Source organism: Exophiala bonariae, assembly GCF_035927105.1.
Source record: "Exophiala bonariae strain CCFEE 5792 chromosome Unknown scaffold_18, whole genome shotgun sequence".
Classification (NCBI taxonomy): Eukaryota; Fungi; Ascomycota; class Eurotiomycetes; order Chaetothyriales; family Herpotrichiellaceae; genus Exophiala; species Exophiala bonariae.
Window position 1 is genome coordinate 199,476 of NW_027042493.1, and position 17,431 is coordinate 216,906.

A 17,431-nucleotide genomic window follows, 5' to 3' on the forward strand; every position below is an offset into this window, starting at 1 on the left:
CTCCACTCGCTTCCACGGCATCTCTGCTGTCTAGCAATCTTGGCTCCAGTACATCTTCGCCATGCGTGGCATTGTGTCGAAGCTGCTGTAGTTGCCGTCCGCACGCAACCAGTCTGTCGTGTTTCCCTGCAGGTATTTGCCCGCTGCCGCAGTGAAGAAGCTTGTGCCGTAGACATCCACGAGGGTGTCGTCCGTAATGTTGGCCACACTGACATTTGCCTGCACGTAGTGTGGAGTGCTGAAGTAACCTTGCGGTGTGTGGACTATATTGTCGCCATCGCTGCCCAGGTCGTCCTTGGTCACGTATCCACTAGTTTCGACCAGGGTGTTGTTGGTGCTTGCTTGACGTTTGTAGACTTTATCCGTCTGCATGTTTAGCAGCAGGTCCTTGGCAACGGACCATGGGGCTGTCATTCGAAGCCAGTAGTTCTTGTATGGATTTGTCTGATACGCATTGTCAATGGTGAATGGTCCTTTGAGGAGATCATATCTGAAACCTCCCGTATTGGTAAGAATAATACGAGGTACATCCGTGCGATTCGGATCGACGACGACCTGAGGGAAAACAACAGTCGTCAGATAGTTGAACAAACTTTGATTGGATGTCAATGGAAACCGGTCCAGGTAAAAGTTTCCTGGGGAGCATCCCAATTTCTCGGTCAAGGAAGGAACAGTCTCGACTGAGTCCGTGATCTCTTCGCTGAGTCCCTGACCGTAAGAAGTATTGAAGGACTGTTCCGTAGTTCCGGTGTGATATTCGAAACTATACCGATTGAAGTCGAGATACTGTCGAGTAAAAGATAATGAAGAATTGAGGTTGGGCGTGACACCAGGCACAGCCGAGGGTTTCTGAGTAATTCTGGTGCCCGAGCCTTGTGGTGATTTGGCCCGAGTTACATTTGAGGGAAGCCCGTCAATAGAAACCCACCCGACCGTTTCACAATACCGGCCTGATGCAAGTCCAAAGGCTGATGCATCAAAGACAACAGAGTCTCTTATGTGCCGGTGACCACCAAAAATCTGAATCGGAGTCGTTGGATGATATTGTCGAATCGCAGAGTATATCAACCCCCATTCCGTGGAATTTCGTAGGGTGATGTGTCCCGCGACTAAAAACAAATCGATGTCCGTTCTTTTCACTTGTTCCTGGAACCAAGGTTGCTTGACAGCATTACCCACAGGTGTGACGATGCTTGCGTTGCTGTTTCCAGTAAAGTTGAACAGGAACGCAAAGCTCATGATTCTGATACCAAACTTGGTCTCATAGTAAGCATATCGTTGTGAGAAGGGCTTTGCAACCCCAGTGAGGTTGAAATCGACGTTCGATGTCAAGTAGCGCCCACCCCAGTTGGGCGCAAAATTATGATAGGTATCATTTGCAATCTCCGTGGTGTAAAGCTCATGATTCCCAATGGATAGGAGATCGTAAGGAAGTTTTTTGAATATGGGCAGGGTCAACTTCCCGTTGGGAGTGGTGACATCTCCAAAGCCTGTGCCATCATGGAGATCTCCTGAGTCGACAAGCAATAGATCCACACCGAGCCAGTCTGCCTTAGCTTTCATCTTTCTGACGAAATCAGCAAAGTCACCAAAATCAGCACTGTAATTCTCATCGAGCAAGTGACCAGCGAGCCATCCGTGGGTGTCAGTGGTGTGGAGAAAATTGAGCTGGCCCCAGTGCAAGTCTTTGATCTGTTGTGCAGGAGTTCTCAAGGCCTGAGGCTGGATTCTTTTACCAAGTTCATGCCGTCTCATCAGGTCATGGTCGAGATAGCCTCCAAGAACAGGCGAAGTCCAGTCATGGTCCTCACAGGCACGAACTTGAAGAGGGCGGAACAGCGCAGCGGCCGTGAGTAATGAAGTCAACAACATGATGGACAGCTCAGCCTGTTTGGAGATTGCAGAACGAAGAGAGTGTCATTCAGTTACGGCAATGGAAGACTACACTTTATGAAACCCAGAACTCACGAGACGGGCCGTTGGGTCCTTCAGCAGAACCAAGCTTCCTTCCATCAGAAACTTGGTAGAGCTGGAGACGAGAGCTTCTCTCGCTAAAGCATCTGTGGGTAGGATCGTCCTTCCAGGAAAAGAAGGAGCAGCATCAGTTCCAACTTAGTAGCTTGTACTTGCCATTGAGCGAAAAGATCGACCATTTGAGAACGCTAGGTACCGACCGTCAGCGGAGTCTGACCTGGCATCTAGTGGGGGAGATAAGAGTTCCGATGACATGGAGGGCGTGGTTCAAGCATTGTGGCAGCGTTTATTGGAAGGATTATTGGGAGCTTAGATTCTTACAGAGTGTCAGCCATCAAAGCCAGCCGATCCGTCCTGTAGCTCAAATGCAACGGGCCGGGGATCATGGAGAGCTCGAAAGGCGGGTTGTTACTGTTTGTGTGAGGGGCTGCACAGGCACGAGGGTTGCTTGATTGGATTTTGACTCCCCAGCCACGTAACCACGTTCCTGCATGTTTACTTCGAGCTTTTGAGTTGACTGTAGGTGCTGACTACATTCGTTGTCGAGTATTTGGCACGATTGAATCGGCCACGTGGGTGGGTGCAGCATTGTAGAAATACTACTAGCAACTCAAATGGATGGTTTATTCTTGCCACAGTTCTCCTTAGGCCTTAGCTAGGCCGTCACAATTTTGTTGAACAATTCGTTATAGACTCATAACTGCTGACATCGTAGGCTCTAATACTGTTCAGTTCACATCAGCTTTCACCAGCGCAAAGCTTGTGAAGCAGCTGGATATCCTTTCTCGAGTGATTTAACAAATTATTGGGTTAGTGGCAAAGGAACCCTGTTGACATGTTAACAAGGGATCAGTGACTTTAGTGGAGCGAAAGACTTACACTGTTATCTGCCTCGAGCGCAGCCATTCTCGACTCTGCCTCAGAATCCTCCAGTAGTTTATCAATCTTGTGAACGTCATCGATGGCCCAGAAGTCTGCAAAAGCAGCAACTGTTCCACGGCTGTGCTTTTCAACGAGTTCATCATCAACAGCTGCAAAGCAAAGGCGATAGTATTGCCAGCCCTTCTCCTCCATGATCTCTTGAGTAGGCGAGAACATGGTCCCAGGCGCGAGGAGGACAAGATATGGTTTTTGGGTCATAAAGATCCATAGGGCCTGTGAAAGTCGTGGGCCAGGAACCTTGCCGAAAAGTGGGTGAGTCTCAAAATGAGCTCGCATCCAGAGGAACATGCCAGCCATGGGATATGCGAAGTCGTATAGTTGTGTCTTGTGTAATACTTGATACTCATCGGCGTCTGATTGTGAGATACTTGACCGACGTGGCGAGTCTTGAATCAGGTATTGTCCCTCGTCGAGGATATTTGCCATAATTTGCATGCGCCTTTCGTAGTTACCACGTAGGCCTTCAAGCCAGCGGACCCAGCCGTCAATTCCCCAACCACTACCATCTTTACTGCCACCTTTGCCTGGGTCACCATGGGTTGATGGACCCAAGAGGAGTTCAGCAATTAAGCTTTGGACGAATCCACTGGGTTGTTGGGTTGATGTCTCCGTGATCAGTTGGATCTTCTGAACAACGGCCGGTTGTGCAGTAATCCATCCCAAACGACAGCCTGGCGCCACAGTCTTACTAAAAGTGTCAACTCTTAGTACTCTGCCATCTACATCAATTGACAAGTATGAGGGCACAAGGCTATCCAAGAATGGATAGCCCGTGGACCGACCCCCAGAACTGGTGTTATAATTGTGATCCGGGTCTGAAGGGAAGTTGGACGACACTGGTTTTCCCTTGGCCTTCACTGAGAGTGCATTGGCGGATGGGAATTGAAGATACCAATAAGGGTCATCTTCTAAGATAATGACATCAAATTCTTGGGCAACAGCATAGATTTCTTTGCGCCTCTTGACGGAGAGAAGCCCAGAAGTGGGATTTTGACCCATGCTATTGAAATCAGCAAATGTAGAAGGATCGACAGCCGGATACTCACGTGACAGTGTACATAATATGAGGTCGTTTGCCCTTGTTCTTATCCCAGGAAGACAGGACGTCTCGAAGACCGCCTTTGCCATGAGCAAGCATTCCTTCATCGTCAATCGCCACAGGCACGACATTGAGACCTCGAGGTTTTGCCGTTTGGATGGCATTCATATATGCAAATTCTTCACAAAGAAGGCCTTCTCTTTCTCGAATCCAATCTCGGTCTTCGTCCCATATATTACTAAAAAGATCGAGCGCCTTGGAAAAGCCATCTGTCGATCCACATGTCAGGATCACCTCAGGCCCACCTTTATAAGGGACATTGGGATGCAAGTAATTCTGGGTGAATTCTCTAATGAAACTGTAAAGCGGGGGGTAGCCTTGAGCAGTGCCATATTGAAGCGCAGTGGTCAAGTCGATCTTGCGCAGGAGGTTAGGTTCTGCCGAATCGTGAGGAACGAGCACTCTAGCGGCAGATGGGCCGTCTGAAAGAGTGGCTCGTGAAAGCTCTGTGGTCGGAGGGTCGACGGGTTTATTGGGCGTCGGCTTGAATCGATCTGGAAGTGCACTTGACGCCTCTAGGGTGTCATATGGAAAATATCCGGGGTTTGGTAAGCCTGTCCGAAGGTTCAATTTCATGGTCAGGGAGTGGATGATGTTACATACCTCCGGCGAGATTACCGATTCCTGGAATGGCAAAGTACTGATAGAACCGTTTGACCTGGCTAGGAAGGCGCTTTTTGGCTGTGCGGGAAAAGTGATAGGATATATCCTTGGGCGCAGGCTTCTCGGCCGTTGTCGACATGATTGGAATATACTCAAACAAGTTTCTGCAAATGGTATCGTATACGGTGGTTTGTGGAATCTAGTATATCATCTGGGCTCGAAAGGAAGTCATATGTTTAGGAGGGAGATAGCAGACTGGTCAACCGAAGGGCTCATGATGACTATACAGTTCCCGCCTTTCTAGGATCTCGGAATTGATTGCAAAGACGATAAGGTCGGAGACGCATTACTCCGTCCAATCGAGCGTCATGATGGGAGCTAGGCCCTTTGACGTCGACCAATGCCACGTCTGGATATTCATCTCTTACCAATGGATGAAGTTTTAGCAGGTGTTCGGGTATAGGAAATAGAGGACTTCACTTGATTAACTACAGCCTTGGAGTCAAGAAGCCACACTCTAATCGTGCGTTCCAGCAACACTAAAAGTGACGCGTTGTTGCACGCGTATCACATCATTTTTGCCAAGCCCTGACTCTGCTATTCAGAGACTGAGCTTCTCAGAAGAAATACGGTGAAGCATTGGAACCTACATAGTACCTATCCCTGGGCCGCGGTCCAAGCCGGAGTTACGTAGTCCGTACCCGCTTTCTACTGGTACCTCCAACGTCCGCAGCGATGGGTAAGCCCAAGGCTGCGGATGAAACATGAGCTTTGTTAAATGACAGTTCAATGTTTTCAGCACCTGTTGTCAATACGGTTAGCAAGTGGACATAAATCGATTTCATTCATGTATAATAACCCCTAGTTTTGTGACTTTCGAGCCCTGTGTTGCGTCCATCTCGGCCTCATCGTTGACTACCAGCCCCCGCCTCACCTCACGTTATCAACAGAGGCCCAATGTCACCAGCATATCGTGATAATGAGGAGGAGGAAGACCATTTTGCAGACATACCTGCCCTGACCGATGACGAAACTGAGAGTCGTCCCGAGAGTCGAGATCTTCACATTCGATCAGCCTCCGAATCCTCCGAAACGGCATTCCCCATTCCCATCTGGCTTAGAGAATCTGCAAAGACTTTTCAATACAAGTGGGTTCCCCTACCCATTCGGAAGGCTTCCAGGGCGGTGGTGAAATGGGTAAAGGGTCCTATTCCTCCCATGACTCTTCGCATTGAACCCATCCTTCCAAAGTTACAACGAGCACCCATTTCTCTGTTGGATAAATATACTCCGAAGAAGAAGCAGCGTTTCATTCTCTTGATCGGGTTATATGCGGCCTGGTTCCTCACTTGGTCTTTGATGCTGAAGCATCATTCTACGTCCGGCTACATCAAAGGTTACGGAAGGCCTCGAAATCTATGGTGTGGCGCAAACTTCTGGAATGAGGGCAATGGATGTGGCCTCAATGGAAATCAATGCCGACCGTTCTCCTCCGCACATCTTGCATTCAGATGTCCTGCCAATTGCCTAGGAACTCACCTGTTGGAGGAAAGGATAATAGGAAATGTGTCTCTCCGGTATGAGGGTCTTGTGGTTGGTGGTCCGAACCCCAGCGAGCCAGACTCGTTAGCAGTCTATCGAGCAGATAGCTTCATCTGTCAAGCTGCTATTCACGCTGGCGTCATTACTGACGCTATTGGTGGCTGTGGAGTCGCATCCCTGATTGGATCTCATCACAACTACGAATCGACAACGGCAAACGGAATTAAAAGCACTTCTTTCCCTGCGACTTTTCCTCGATCATTCACCTTTCAAGGTTTAAGCTCATCTCAGGCAACGTGTCCAACTGATTCACGTTGGCCTCTTTTCGCAGTCACGGCCGTCGCGGTGGTCATTTTGTCAATTTTCACCACGTCTCCTGGAGTTTTCTTTTTCAGTACATTTGCCATCTTGTTCTTCCATGTTGGGCTGGTATCGGACCCGCCGAATACAGCGAACTTCTATGAATCAATCAGCAAGCTTTTTGAAAGGTTACTACCAGCTGGCTTTATATCATACATATTCTATCGCACCTCGGTTATCCCTCTACTCAAAGGATTGGACGCTCAGATTGAGAAGACGGTTCTGTATTTGGGATTCGCTTTCATCGGCGCGTTGAACAACTATACTTTTGCTCCGCTAATCCCTATTGAACGACTGACGCCTCATGATCTTGCGCAACCTGGTGCAGTCATGGCATTGGTCATCATCATCACCATTGTTGTGGCAATCATAATTGGCCAGATACACTACATCCGCCTCTCTGGAAATCTCCCGAAGTACCTCGCTATCTATGCAACTTTCGGAGCCGGGTTGGTTATTCTGTTACTTCTCCCTGGTCAGCGTCTCAGGATACATCACTACATCCTGGCTATTATTTTCATGCCAGGCACAGGGTTCCAGACTCGACCGGCTCTTATTTACCAAGGCCTGTTGCTTGGCCTTTTCGTCAACGGCGTGGCTAGATGGGGTTTCTCGTCCATCATTCAGACCCCTGCAGCTTTGGGAGAGTCTGGTGGCAGCGATGGAGGCTCCTGGTGGGGTGCGAAGTCTCCCAACGTCACAGCAGTTGTTGGTCCAACAGCATCGAACATCACCTTTAATTGGGGTTCCTTACCAAAAGACACTGGCGTGGATGGGGTTAGTATCCTGATCAACGACGTGGAGCGATGGCGCGGCTACACCGATGAAGAACTGTATTGGGATCAGGAGCAGGTCACTCTGGATCGTCGCGAGCGTGACAGTACCGACGAGCCCGAGTTCTTCAGGTTTGCCTGGATGAACGGAAATTCTGCAGGGACATATAGTAAGCCAGGCATGTGGGATGAGCAAGGCATGTGGCACAGTGGGCGCAAGCAATGATACATGTGAACCTTATCTACATCATTATACATATTAGCTAAGCTCATCGATGAGCCCTAGACTTCGAGGATCTAGGTATATCTAAATAGAGGAGATCACCCTAGCCCATAGATATCACGTCACGAACATTGGATGATTGCACTATTCTAAGTCCTTGGGTAATCTGTAGTCTGCGCACTTCTAGTTGCTGCAGGAGTCAGGAGTCAAGACGAGCATTTCTCTCGGAGGAAAGAAATTCCGAACTTTGGGGTGACTTGGCATGTCATCCTCCCGGCATCGCGTGCAATGGCCGTCTCGCCTATTAAGAGGACTATCGCAAGACGACACCTAGAGTTCAAACCTATCTCTCGACGCAGCCATGGCCTCCAGAAGGCCGCTGCAATCGCTATTCCCACACATAGCCATCAATTCGTACACAACATTCAGTATCCTCTCCTGATGCGTTTCGAAATCCCTCACCATCCGCAAAAAAGATGGCTTCTCCAGGCAGGTTCAATTCGCAACAGAATCTCACCTCTCCTACTGCGGCGTCGCCAACAACAACGCAATATCCTTTCCCAGATGTCTCTGAACGGCAGTACAGTGCCTCGAGAGGCAACGTGCGGCGAGGCTCAACTGCCAGTTCCATCACGAGCATTGGAGGAGCCCTTGATACTGGCTCCTTCAACAGCAGCACGATCACGGAGAATAGCCAGAATGCTATCTCGACCCTCCTCCAACATCCCATCATGCGGACTGGTTTACAGGCAACTACTACGGTACCCAACGCTGGCTACAAAGCCCCCACACACCGCGACATCCCCCCGGTAGCATTGACGAATATACCTCACATAGAAGCCAAAGCGTTTCACCCATACCTTGCACAAGTTGGCTCACTTTACGAGGCATTTCAGCGAGCGAAAGCTGAGGGAGACGGGGAACCATCACTGTTTCAAAGAGACGCAAAGGAACGCAAGAATGAGGAATGGGAGGCAATCCTAAGCAAGAGGCTGCAAAGGCCTGGCCATTCTCGGGCTGGATCGGTAGCATCAACCGTCTCGACCCCAAGTGAACGCCCGCAAGCGAAGAGAAAGCAGAGCAGCCAACGCCGGCAGGCTGCGACGCCCCTGTCTACCATTCCCTCGGTCTACTCCGAAGAGGATTTCCATTTGGAGAATCCGAGGACTTTTGATATTGTCTCAGAACGGTCCGAAATTGTCAGGGACCCAAACGGCACCCCTAGTGGTAGGAAGTCCTTGGCTACAAATGCTATTCTGCAGGAGAAGTTGTCATGGTATATGGACACCGTCGAAGTGCATCTGATAAGTTCAATATCTACCGCCTCGAAATCCTTCTTTTCTGCTCTAGGTTCTCTCAGAGAGTTACATGGAGAGGCCGAAGAATCGGTCAACAGGATTCAAAAACTACGGAAGGATCTCGCGAAACTGGACAAGGAGATGGCTATTGATGGTTTGAAAGTCGTCAACCTCAAACAGAGGCGAGACAATGTTAGGCAACTTGCAGAAGCAATTATGCAACTTGATGACATCGTAACATCTGTTCAGACTTGTGAAAATATGATCGAGCAAGGCGAAATTGATACGGCGCTCGATAACCTGGATGAGGTTGAAGCATTGATGACTGGCCATCCAAGCCGACTCCGGATGTCCGAAGAGTCTGAGCGATATCCAAGGCGCGATTTGAGAAGAATCAAAGCCTTGGAAGGGGCTCTTGATGATCTGAATCAGCTCCGTTTTCGGGCTGGTCGAGGTTACGAAAGCCGTTTTCATGCCAGTTTGCTCACCGATATCAGACGGCACGTGGCGCAGACAGAAACTGGAATCACGCTCCAGAGATGGGGCACTGCATATACCAGGCCCAAACCAGGCCAAAGGAGGGCCCCGTCTTCGTTCCCAGGCTACATGAATATAGGCCCAGAATTACGAGTGGAACTCGAGGTGGAAATGAAGGGCTTGTCCCGCGCAAGGTACACAACTCCAGCCGCAACAACTTTCCGAGCTCTGGTATTGCGCGAGATGAAATCCATGATTCGCAAACAGTTACCCGCCTCCAATGATGACGACAACGTTTCAACGATATCTGCTTCAACGATGGGGGGTCGCCATATGAGCCAGCAAGAGAAGTCCTCAATCCTGGCCAGAAATCTGCGTGCTTTGGATGCAGACGACTGGTATCAGATGTTGGCAACAATTTATACAAATATTAGTGAAGGATTGCGTAGGCTTAGTGTGCAGGTCAAAATTCTTCTCGACATCACGAGCAACTTACCCGAGAACATGATCAGATCACCACCTCGAACTCCAGATCCCGCTAGTATTGATCGTCTGGTGAGTGCAGGAGGTCGACCTCGAGCGACAAGCTCTGTACAGGCAGAGATGCAACAAGCATTGGATTTGTCCAGCCTCTTGGGTGAAGGCGTCGATCTCGTCCAGGCACAAATAACGAAAGTGGTCAAAGTTCGGTCACAACAGAATGCCGAGCTTCCTCTACCAGAGTTTTTAAAATACTTCACGTTGAACAAGTTGTTCGCCGATGAATGTGAGGCCATCTCTGGTCGAAGTGGGGCTGCACTGAAAACCGTGGTCGATACTCAAATCAAGGATTTCGTTGCTCACTTTGGAGACACTCAGAAGCATGAAATTGTCAAAGTCATGGATAGCGACAAGTGGGATGCTAAGGACTTTGGCGACCACGAGAACGAGGTTCTCAATTTGGTGATGCAAGGCAGCACTAGTGATGTTCTATCATGGACGGAGAGCACCATGATCTGGCAAGCTCCAGCGCATCCGACAAAAAGCACAAATGGTGTTGCAACAAATGGGACTGCAGGCGCTGCTGCCGCGAAGGTCCGCAGTGCCGTTGTGGACGAGCAGAAGTATATCTTGCCTGAATCAGCATTGGCCATGCTTCGGTCCATGGAAACATTCCAGCATCTCGCCGCTGGAATTCCTAGCATGAGTCACGAAGTCGCAAGTCTACTCCTGGAAAGCCTCAAGTTGTTCAACTCGCGCACATCTCAACTTATTCTAGGCGCTGGGGCAACAAGAAGTGCCGGGCTGAAGAATATTACAACAAAACATCTCGCGTTGTCCTCTCAAGCCCTCAGCTTCATTGTTGCTCTGGTTCCCTATGTCCGCGAATTCTTTCGTCGCCATCTCTCCTCGTCAAATGCCTCGCAGGTCATGACAGACTTTGATAAGGTTAAGCGCCTGTTTCAGGAGCATCAGCATGGCATTCATGAGAAATTGGTTGACATTATGTCTGGGAGAGCATCCATGCATGTGAAAGCTATGAAAAATATTGATTGGGATGAAGCTGCGAAGAATAAGGCAGTTTCAGTATCGCCTTATATGGAGACCCTCACCAAAGAGACTGGTACCTTACAGAAAGTGCTGGCCAAACATCTACCAGAACCAGTTGTCGCAGGGATCATGATACCTGTCTTTTCCAGCTATCGCGACCAGTGGACTAGGGCATATCGTGATGTGCCTCTAAACTCACCCGCAGCCAAAGAAAGGTATGGACAAAGCGGAGTGAATTTCCAGGACGTAATTCAAGCTAACTTGCGAATAGACTTCTAGCAGATGCCGAGTTCTTCAAGGCGAGGCTCAGCAAGATCGATGGTGCAGGTGATATTGGCGACGAGATTGTCAAGCTGATACAAGGAAAACCCGTGACTCAGACTGAGACCACTGCAGCTGATGCCCCATCAGCAGTACCATCAGCGGCACTAACAGGCCCAGCACAACCAACCCAGGCACAGAGCAACGACAACGAAAGCAAGGTCACTCCTCCCGCACATCCAGCCAAGGATGGCCAAAAGTCATAGACTTATATATGTAGAATGTGGGATATCAGTAGTCTTGGAATGAAACGGACTGGATGAGGAGAGGAGACATCTTGATCTGGAATAGATTTCGATTGTATATGTTCGCCTAGCCATAACGACGCTGCAGGCCCCAGTCGCTCTTACTTTTGCACCACGCGACCTTGCCAATGAATGTCGATTTCATCCTGCCCTATGGCGAATCTCATGGTGTACATCCATGGCTTCATGTCGGATATGCCGGCATATGTTGCCCTGAAATCGGACAGACTCACAGCTCCTATTCTCTCCTCCTACGTTGTTTGACGACCATATTCCTTCCCTCCATGCAACGACCGACCCCATCTCTAAAAGATAGCCGTCCCATTAACATGACTACTGACCCCCCTCGGACAATTCGCCGGGGCACTGGTGAAGAAAAACGTCCAACGCTTATTCTTCTTGGCCAACTCACTGACCTTCTCGAGATCCAACATCTCCCCCAACGGCATGCCCCACAGCGCGAGAATATATTCATGCAGATAATAGCTCTCCGGCGTCGGCCAGCGCTCAAAAGAAGGTGCGTCCCCACCCACAGCGCTGAAATAGCAGTCGTGCAGCCAATCCTTCATGGCCTCTTCCTGCTTGATGCCCGCCCACTGTGCCTCTTGGGCGTGCGAATCGCCATGGCCGCGAAGTGCGAGTTTCGATCTTTCCTCCACCGAGCGCGCGTAGAAGTCCTCTGTCCAACCCGACCGGATCAGCAAGATGTCCCCAATTTTTACGTCGCCGCCTTGTGAGGCGGGCCGGATGTCGAGGCCTTGGTGTTTGCCCACCTGGAAGAGGTCGTCATAGCTGATTGCGTGCGAGGTCGCCGTGTCGTATTTGATGCCTTGGCTGTTTGCCCATGAGCGATAGTCCAGTAGGATGGCACGGCCGCTGAAACCGTGGGTTGACCAGTCTGGAGGGTGGGAAGGAGAGTTAGTCGGTGGTTTTCCTCGTGTGGGCGGCTTCACTCGATCTGCCTCTCCTGCACGGGGTGACTAGGAGGGGTTTTACTCACGATGAATACTGCACTTCTCATTTGCATTCTCACCAATTACGTCCGCGGCGTGCGTGTTGTTGTAGAATGTCTTGCTGGGCATGTGAGCGAAGTGGCGGAAGCCATCCCACTGGGTGCCAGACTGGGTGTTCATATGGTAAACATCATCAAAAGCACACCCCTCGTGGAGGTCGATGATCTTGTGCTCGAAAACCTGACGGCCAAAGGCTGGCTGTTCGGGAATGTTGGTGGGCAGGTCAAGCCGTGCCATCTCACCTGTGCGGATTTCTGCAGCTGCTGCCTTGACCCGCGTCGGAGTGAGTAAATTCAAGCGTCCGACAAAGTCGTCTTTGCCCCATACCCAGGCCGCCTCATCTGGAGCACCGACGATCTTGGGTAAGTTCTTCCTCGTCGGGAAGGATGTTGAGTCTGGGTCCCAAGGAATAGTGCTCGCGGTTTTACCCATGATGGAATCCTTGATCTGACTTAGTCGTCGACCAGCGGACGAGAAGGTGTCTGCCATGTCACTTTTATAGTCGACGGAGTGAAAAGATGTGTACCGAGGCGCCTGTTTCTGACAGATGGGATCTGGACACTCGAGAGGATTGAAAGGAACAGTCAGTCATGAGTTACTGTATCGAGCGAGGTCCATTCTAGACTGCTCGACAACGACTTCAGCAACTTAACTAACTGTTTCAGACGATATCCCGAGGTACTGTCCATGTCAGAATAACTGACGGCATTGCCAGCTAGTTTGAGGGGAATAGCCGAAATCCATGGTTGAGAGTGACGGACGTTTGTTCCCCGCAATCAGAGTACACACAGTTCATTGGGCCGGCGACTCTGGAGGAGTGCTTTTTCTTTGAAATCAAAATCATGGTCATTAGCCTGTAGGTGAGCAGTATGACGAGCGATTTCCTACCCGTGGCCACAATAGGTGGACAAGCGAGGCCAGCCAAAGGCCCGGGGTGATAGAAGCTTGGGCTAACTAACTAGAGGACTTATGTCAACCTTTGGTGACTGAAGCCCGACAGCTGCTTGGGCTCAAAAAGTACAACTAATACGATGAGATAACCCCCTCACTACTAAGGGAACACTGCATCAGCGAGAAGGTATCTCTATATAGGGGATGATATGTTCCTTTCTCGTATTCGAGACGTAAAATGCGTGAATGTAGGGTCTGAACACGAGCCTGCTGGTGGGCGGTACTCCCGAGGATCAAGCCTGAATCAAGGCCTGCCGGCCTGCCGTACTAACGAAATCACCTTCCCCCGTGTGAGGTACATAGATGGGTGACACAGCCTGTGGGGTGGCAGAAGCACGAGGGCAGTAAAGGTTGAGGACGAATTCATGTGCGGGGTGAGCTCCCTCGGCCGCCCTTAGTCTCCTAGCCTTTTCCACGAGTAAACTGCCAAGGGTTGGGAAAGCTTCATCCGGCGAGGCTGGCTCAAGCGATCCTGGTATCACACAAACAGGTCAAGTTATGGTTGTTACTCGCAGAATTACGGCCACCGGACGTCGATAGCTTCTCACAAGTATGCCACAATATGGATCGAGATTATACATGGACGCATACTACGACAGCATCTGTAGACAACTTCGAGTACTTATTTAGCGGTCCATCACTATATCACTCGGTCTAAATCACCTGTTCTTGCTCAACACCGCATACGGTCAATGACCCGACTAAAAGCTTTTCTAGAATCAGCTGATCTCCTCCAGCTTTCATCGAATCCTCCAGAACGGTAAAGTACAATTGTGAACATTGCTCGAAAGTCTCCCTCAATGGATCTCATCACTTTCCAATGCTTCTGCCACCAGCGGTATATCTGAGCAGACTCCTGTATAACATCGCTTCCCATTCACCATACACTTTATTCATGCTTTAGGGGACCAAGATAATGCTTGCGTCCTCGCAGGAACCAATCAACGGTGGCAAAAATGATGACAGCCCCAAATACGGCGCTGGCGTAGTTCATATTGAGCGCTGTGACAGGTTTCGTGGCGGGCAAGAGAAGAAACACGGTGACAAAGACTATCCAACAAATGGAAATGATGTTGGCAATCATGCCAGCAGTGTTCGAAACCCTCCAAGGACCCCAATTCAGCATCTCCGGGGCTTTGATGCGGCGGTACAGCATTGCCAACACCGGGAACAAGTATGACAGGTTCAATGCAACCACTGTGAGGGACAAGATCGCACCAAATGCCGCGACCGATGCAATGTTGAGTAAACCTAACAGCGCCAACAGAACGGTGACTAGGATCAAAGCATTCGAGGGAACACGACTCTTGGTATTGATCTGAGACAGCCATCCGGAAGCTGGGGTTCCTTTGTCCCTGGCTATCGCCCACAGAGTGCGGCTGGAGGCAAGACTGAGACCAACAGTCGCCAATGATGCAGAGACAATGATAGTGCTGGTCATGGCACTGGTAGCAGCGACATTACCGCGGGTCATGTGGTAGAAGATTTGAATAATGGGAAAGCCGGTGTATGAACCCAAAGCGGATGCGATATCTCCCATTCCGAACAAGACGCCGATGAGAATACCAAAGCCCATGACTCCATTGATGAGAATAGAACCAATCATGGCACGGGGTACCCCAACACGCGGATTTTGAATTTCTTCTGAAATATGAGTTGCGGAATCATAACCTGATCTCGATGTCAGCTTTGATGATATCGCCGGAGAAATGAGGATCAATCTTACCAACTAAGATGTATGCAGAGGTCAACATTCCGAGGCACCACGCAACACCATTGTTCTCCCAACCTGAGTTATTCTCGAATTTCGTGAATACAAAAGCAGCAGAATTCCGGTCTGGCGGAATCACAGCGATGACGATGATCATAATGAACCAGAATAGGATATGAAAGAACATAATGAGATTCTCGAGAATGGGTAAAACCCTGCTTCCCCATTGGTTGAGGCAGAAGGAAAGCGTCAGAATGGCGATGAAAATCAACGTGGTGCGGTATCGCTCAGGTTGATAGTCTGGATTGTTCAACGAGATCAAGCCTTGAATCAGGTTCCCGGCCGCATACGGTGCGCTTGCCGTCAAAGATACCCAGCCGAGGAGGGTGATCCAACCAGCGTAAAAGCTCAAAAAGGCTTTATGCTTAGATCCGGTCAGCTCGCCAACGAATTGGTATTGGCCTCCAGCTCCGGGGAACCTTCACAGGTGTCAGTGATATTCCCAGTTAGGGGCTATGGGTGGATCCTATCTCACATGGAGGCCGGTTCAGACAAGGAAATGGCTGTTGCGAGGTTACCAATAACGGCGACTATGAATAATCAGTCAAATGGCTCGAAGGAGAGCAGCTAGAAGCTGAGGATCATACCGAGGAAGCCATAAACGAGGGAGACAGGTCCGCCACTGACTAGACCTGCACCCATGGTACTGCACAGTGCCTCCCATGTTGCCATCAACGAAGTGGCAAGGGATAGGGTGGACAGAGTGTTGAAATTCTTTCGAGGAGCCTGCATCTTTGTTAATGGCCTGGGTCATGCTAGGGATATTTCGTTCTCACTGCCACGATTTCACCCTCCCCCATCTCAGTTTGGACACGATTGAGTGATTCCTCCGAGAAGCCGGTCTCCTTCGCCGCGGTGAATGAGGTTGGGGACCCCACTATATCTTGGTTAATTACTTGGTCACAATCTCTGGTTTGTATGCACTCACTCTTGAAATTCTTAAGTATTGAGATGTGTGGACAAATATGCGGAAGGCAAATAAATTCTGCGAGGAATCAAGGATCAAGCACTGAACGGCACACAGATGGTAATATGAGCGATCCGACAGCTGAGCTACTAGCCCAGGCCTCGTAATACGGGATCCATTTGCACGAAACTCAAATCTGCCACCTAGCATGCGACAGTTTTAGGGAAGACGAGATAGCCCCGATACGACAGTTCCGGAGGTCAAACTCAACAAGTTATCGCTTCGTATCAGTTCCAGAACCAGGGGCTTCAGAAAGTGGTTGCCAAGGTGCATGGTCGCCGGAATAATCACAACGGAAACGGAACAGATAGATAAGTTACCACAATAAACAACTTTGCCCAGCGAACTGCCTTTAGTGAGTGATACTACTCGTTGAAAGTTGTAGATAAGGTTACAAGGCGTTTGTATACTGCGATCTTCGTATTTGGAAGTCACCTCCGTCCCATGCCTAGTCCCATTCCTGGGTCAGATACTTCCAATTCTGGGCTCAACGAGCTCACCTACCGCCTGTCGAGCCAGAAAGAGTATAGCAAGGTCACTCACTATCAGACGAGCTGAACGCCAGATAGAGCGGATCCCTAACTCCTCAGCTTCGACGACTGTTGCAGCTCACAATGCCGCAGAGATATCAAAGTGTTTAAGCTAAAAGTCGAGCAGCCCCAGCCATTGACCAGTTCGAGGAGAGCTACTTAGTACTGTTAGGGTCAAAGTACGAATATCGCCAGTTGTGAATGGCGGCCGCCCATCCACTGAATACCTGAGTCGAACGGCGAAAATGTTATTCTTGCTCAGACCAGAACAGGACGACTGCGTTGGCCAAGCTACGCCTCTGAGTGCGAGATATCTCACACGTACTAGTGAAGTTGTACTCTTGTGTCGTAACGAATACACTGACTTGAGGAAAACCAAGGTCGTTCAAGTCAGCTCTCGCAAAACTCAGGTGTACACAGGTATGAGCCGGGGCCAGAGCGGCGTCTGAACGTCTACGTAGATCCTGAAATACCTTTTGTCACTAAGACATTCCAGAAGACGGCATGTCTTACACATAGTCATATCACATGAAGAATACGCGGCTTGGGCAACCTAATTCATTCAGGATTTCCAATAGTACTGTATCCTTCGAGGTATCAGCAGTGACTGCTATTTCCTGAACTTTTGATTCCATGGAACTCTGAATGCACGCTATGCCACTGGCAACGATATACGAGCTACTGAGCGAAACCACTGAAGGATGGTACTACCTGCTACCAAGATCTGGGGTAGTGCCGAACACGAAAACCTCGCCTGTGGTCCCTGAAGTAAGGGGTGGAGGCTCTATGGGGCCAGTGAATTGTATCCAATA

General features: G+C 49.7%; 6 protein-coding genes across 6 annotated transcripts; 2 read left to right on the top strand and 4 right to left on the bottom strand.

The window, feature by feature from the left end:
• Positions 1-30: 30 nt before the first annotated feature.
• On the bottom strand, positions 31-1,872 carry LTR84_004010 (uncharacterized protein; the record flags this gene model as incomplete). Its single annotated transcript, XM_064847589.1, has 1 exon — positions 31-1,872. One exon carries the CDS (start codon positions 1,870-1,872, stop codon positions 31-33), a length of 1,842 nt encoding a protein of 613 aa, XP_064704701.1.
• Positions 1,873-2,768: 896 nt separating this feature from the next.
• On the bottom strand, positions 2,769-4,757 carry LTR84_004011 (uncharacterized protein; the record flags this gene model as incomplete). Its single annotated transcript, XM_064847590.1, has 4 exons — positions 2,769-2,801; positions 2,854-3,916; positions 3,963-4,569; positions 4,619-4,757. The coding sequence occupies 4 exons, from the start codon at positions 4,755-4,757 to the stop codon at positions 2,769-2,771; spliced, it is 1,842 nt and encodes a 613-aa protein (XP_064704702.1).
• An 818-nt stretch (positions 4,758-5,575) lies between these two features.
• On the top strand, positions 5,576-7,519 carry LTR84_004012 (uncharacterized protein; the record flags this gene model as incomplete). The annotated part of the gene is made up of 1 exon (XM_064847591.1): positions 5,576-7,519. The coding sequence occupies one exon, from the start codon at positions 5,576-5,578 to the stop codon at positions 7,517-7,519; it is 1,944 nt and encodes a 647-aa protein (XP_064704703.1).
• Positions 7,520-7,992: 473 nt separating this feature from the next.
• Positions 7,993-11,348, top strand: LTR84_004013 (uncharacterized protein; the record flags this gene model as incomplete). Its single annotated transcript, XM_064847592.1, has 2 exons — positions 7,993-11,036; positions 11,093-11,348. The coding sequence occupies 2 exons, from the start codon at positions 7,993-7,995 to the stop codon at positions 11,346-11,348; spliced, it is 3,300 nt and encodes a 1,099-aa protein (XP_064704704.1).
• A 344-nt stretch (positions 11,349-11,692) lies between these two features.
• LTR84_004014 (uncharacterized protein) lies at positions 11,693-12,889 on the bottom strand (the record flags this gene model as incomplete). Its single annotated transcript, XM_064847593.1, has 2 exons — positions 11,693-12,285; positions 12,388-12,889. The coding sequence occupies 2 exons, from the start codon at positions 12,887-12,889 to the stop codon at positions 11,693-11,695; spliced, it is 1,095 nt and encodes a 364-aa protein (XP_064704705.1).
• Positions 12,890-14,240: 1,351 nt separating this feature from the next.
• LTR84_004015 (uncharacterized protein) lies at positions 14,241-15,854 on the bottom strand (the record flags this gene model as incomplete). Its single annotated transcript, XM_064847594.1, has 4 exons — positions 14,241-15,022; positions 15,078-15,541; positions 15,598-15,652; positions 15,710-15,854. The coding sequence occupies 4 exons, from the start codon at positions 15,852-15,854 to the stop codon at positions 14,241-14,243; spliced, it is 1,446 nt and encodes a 481-aa protein (XP_064704706.1).
• Between the last annotated feature and the right edge of the window lie 1,577 nt (positions 15,855-17,431).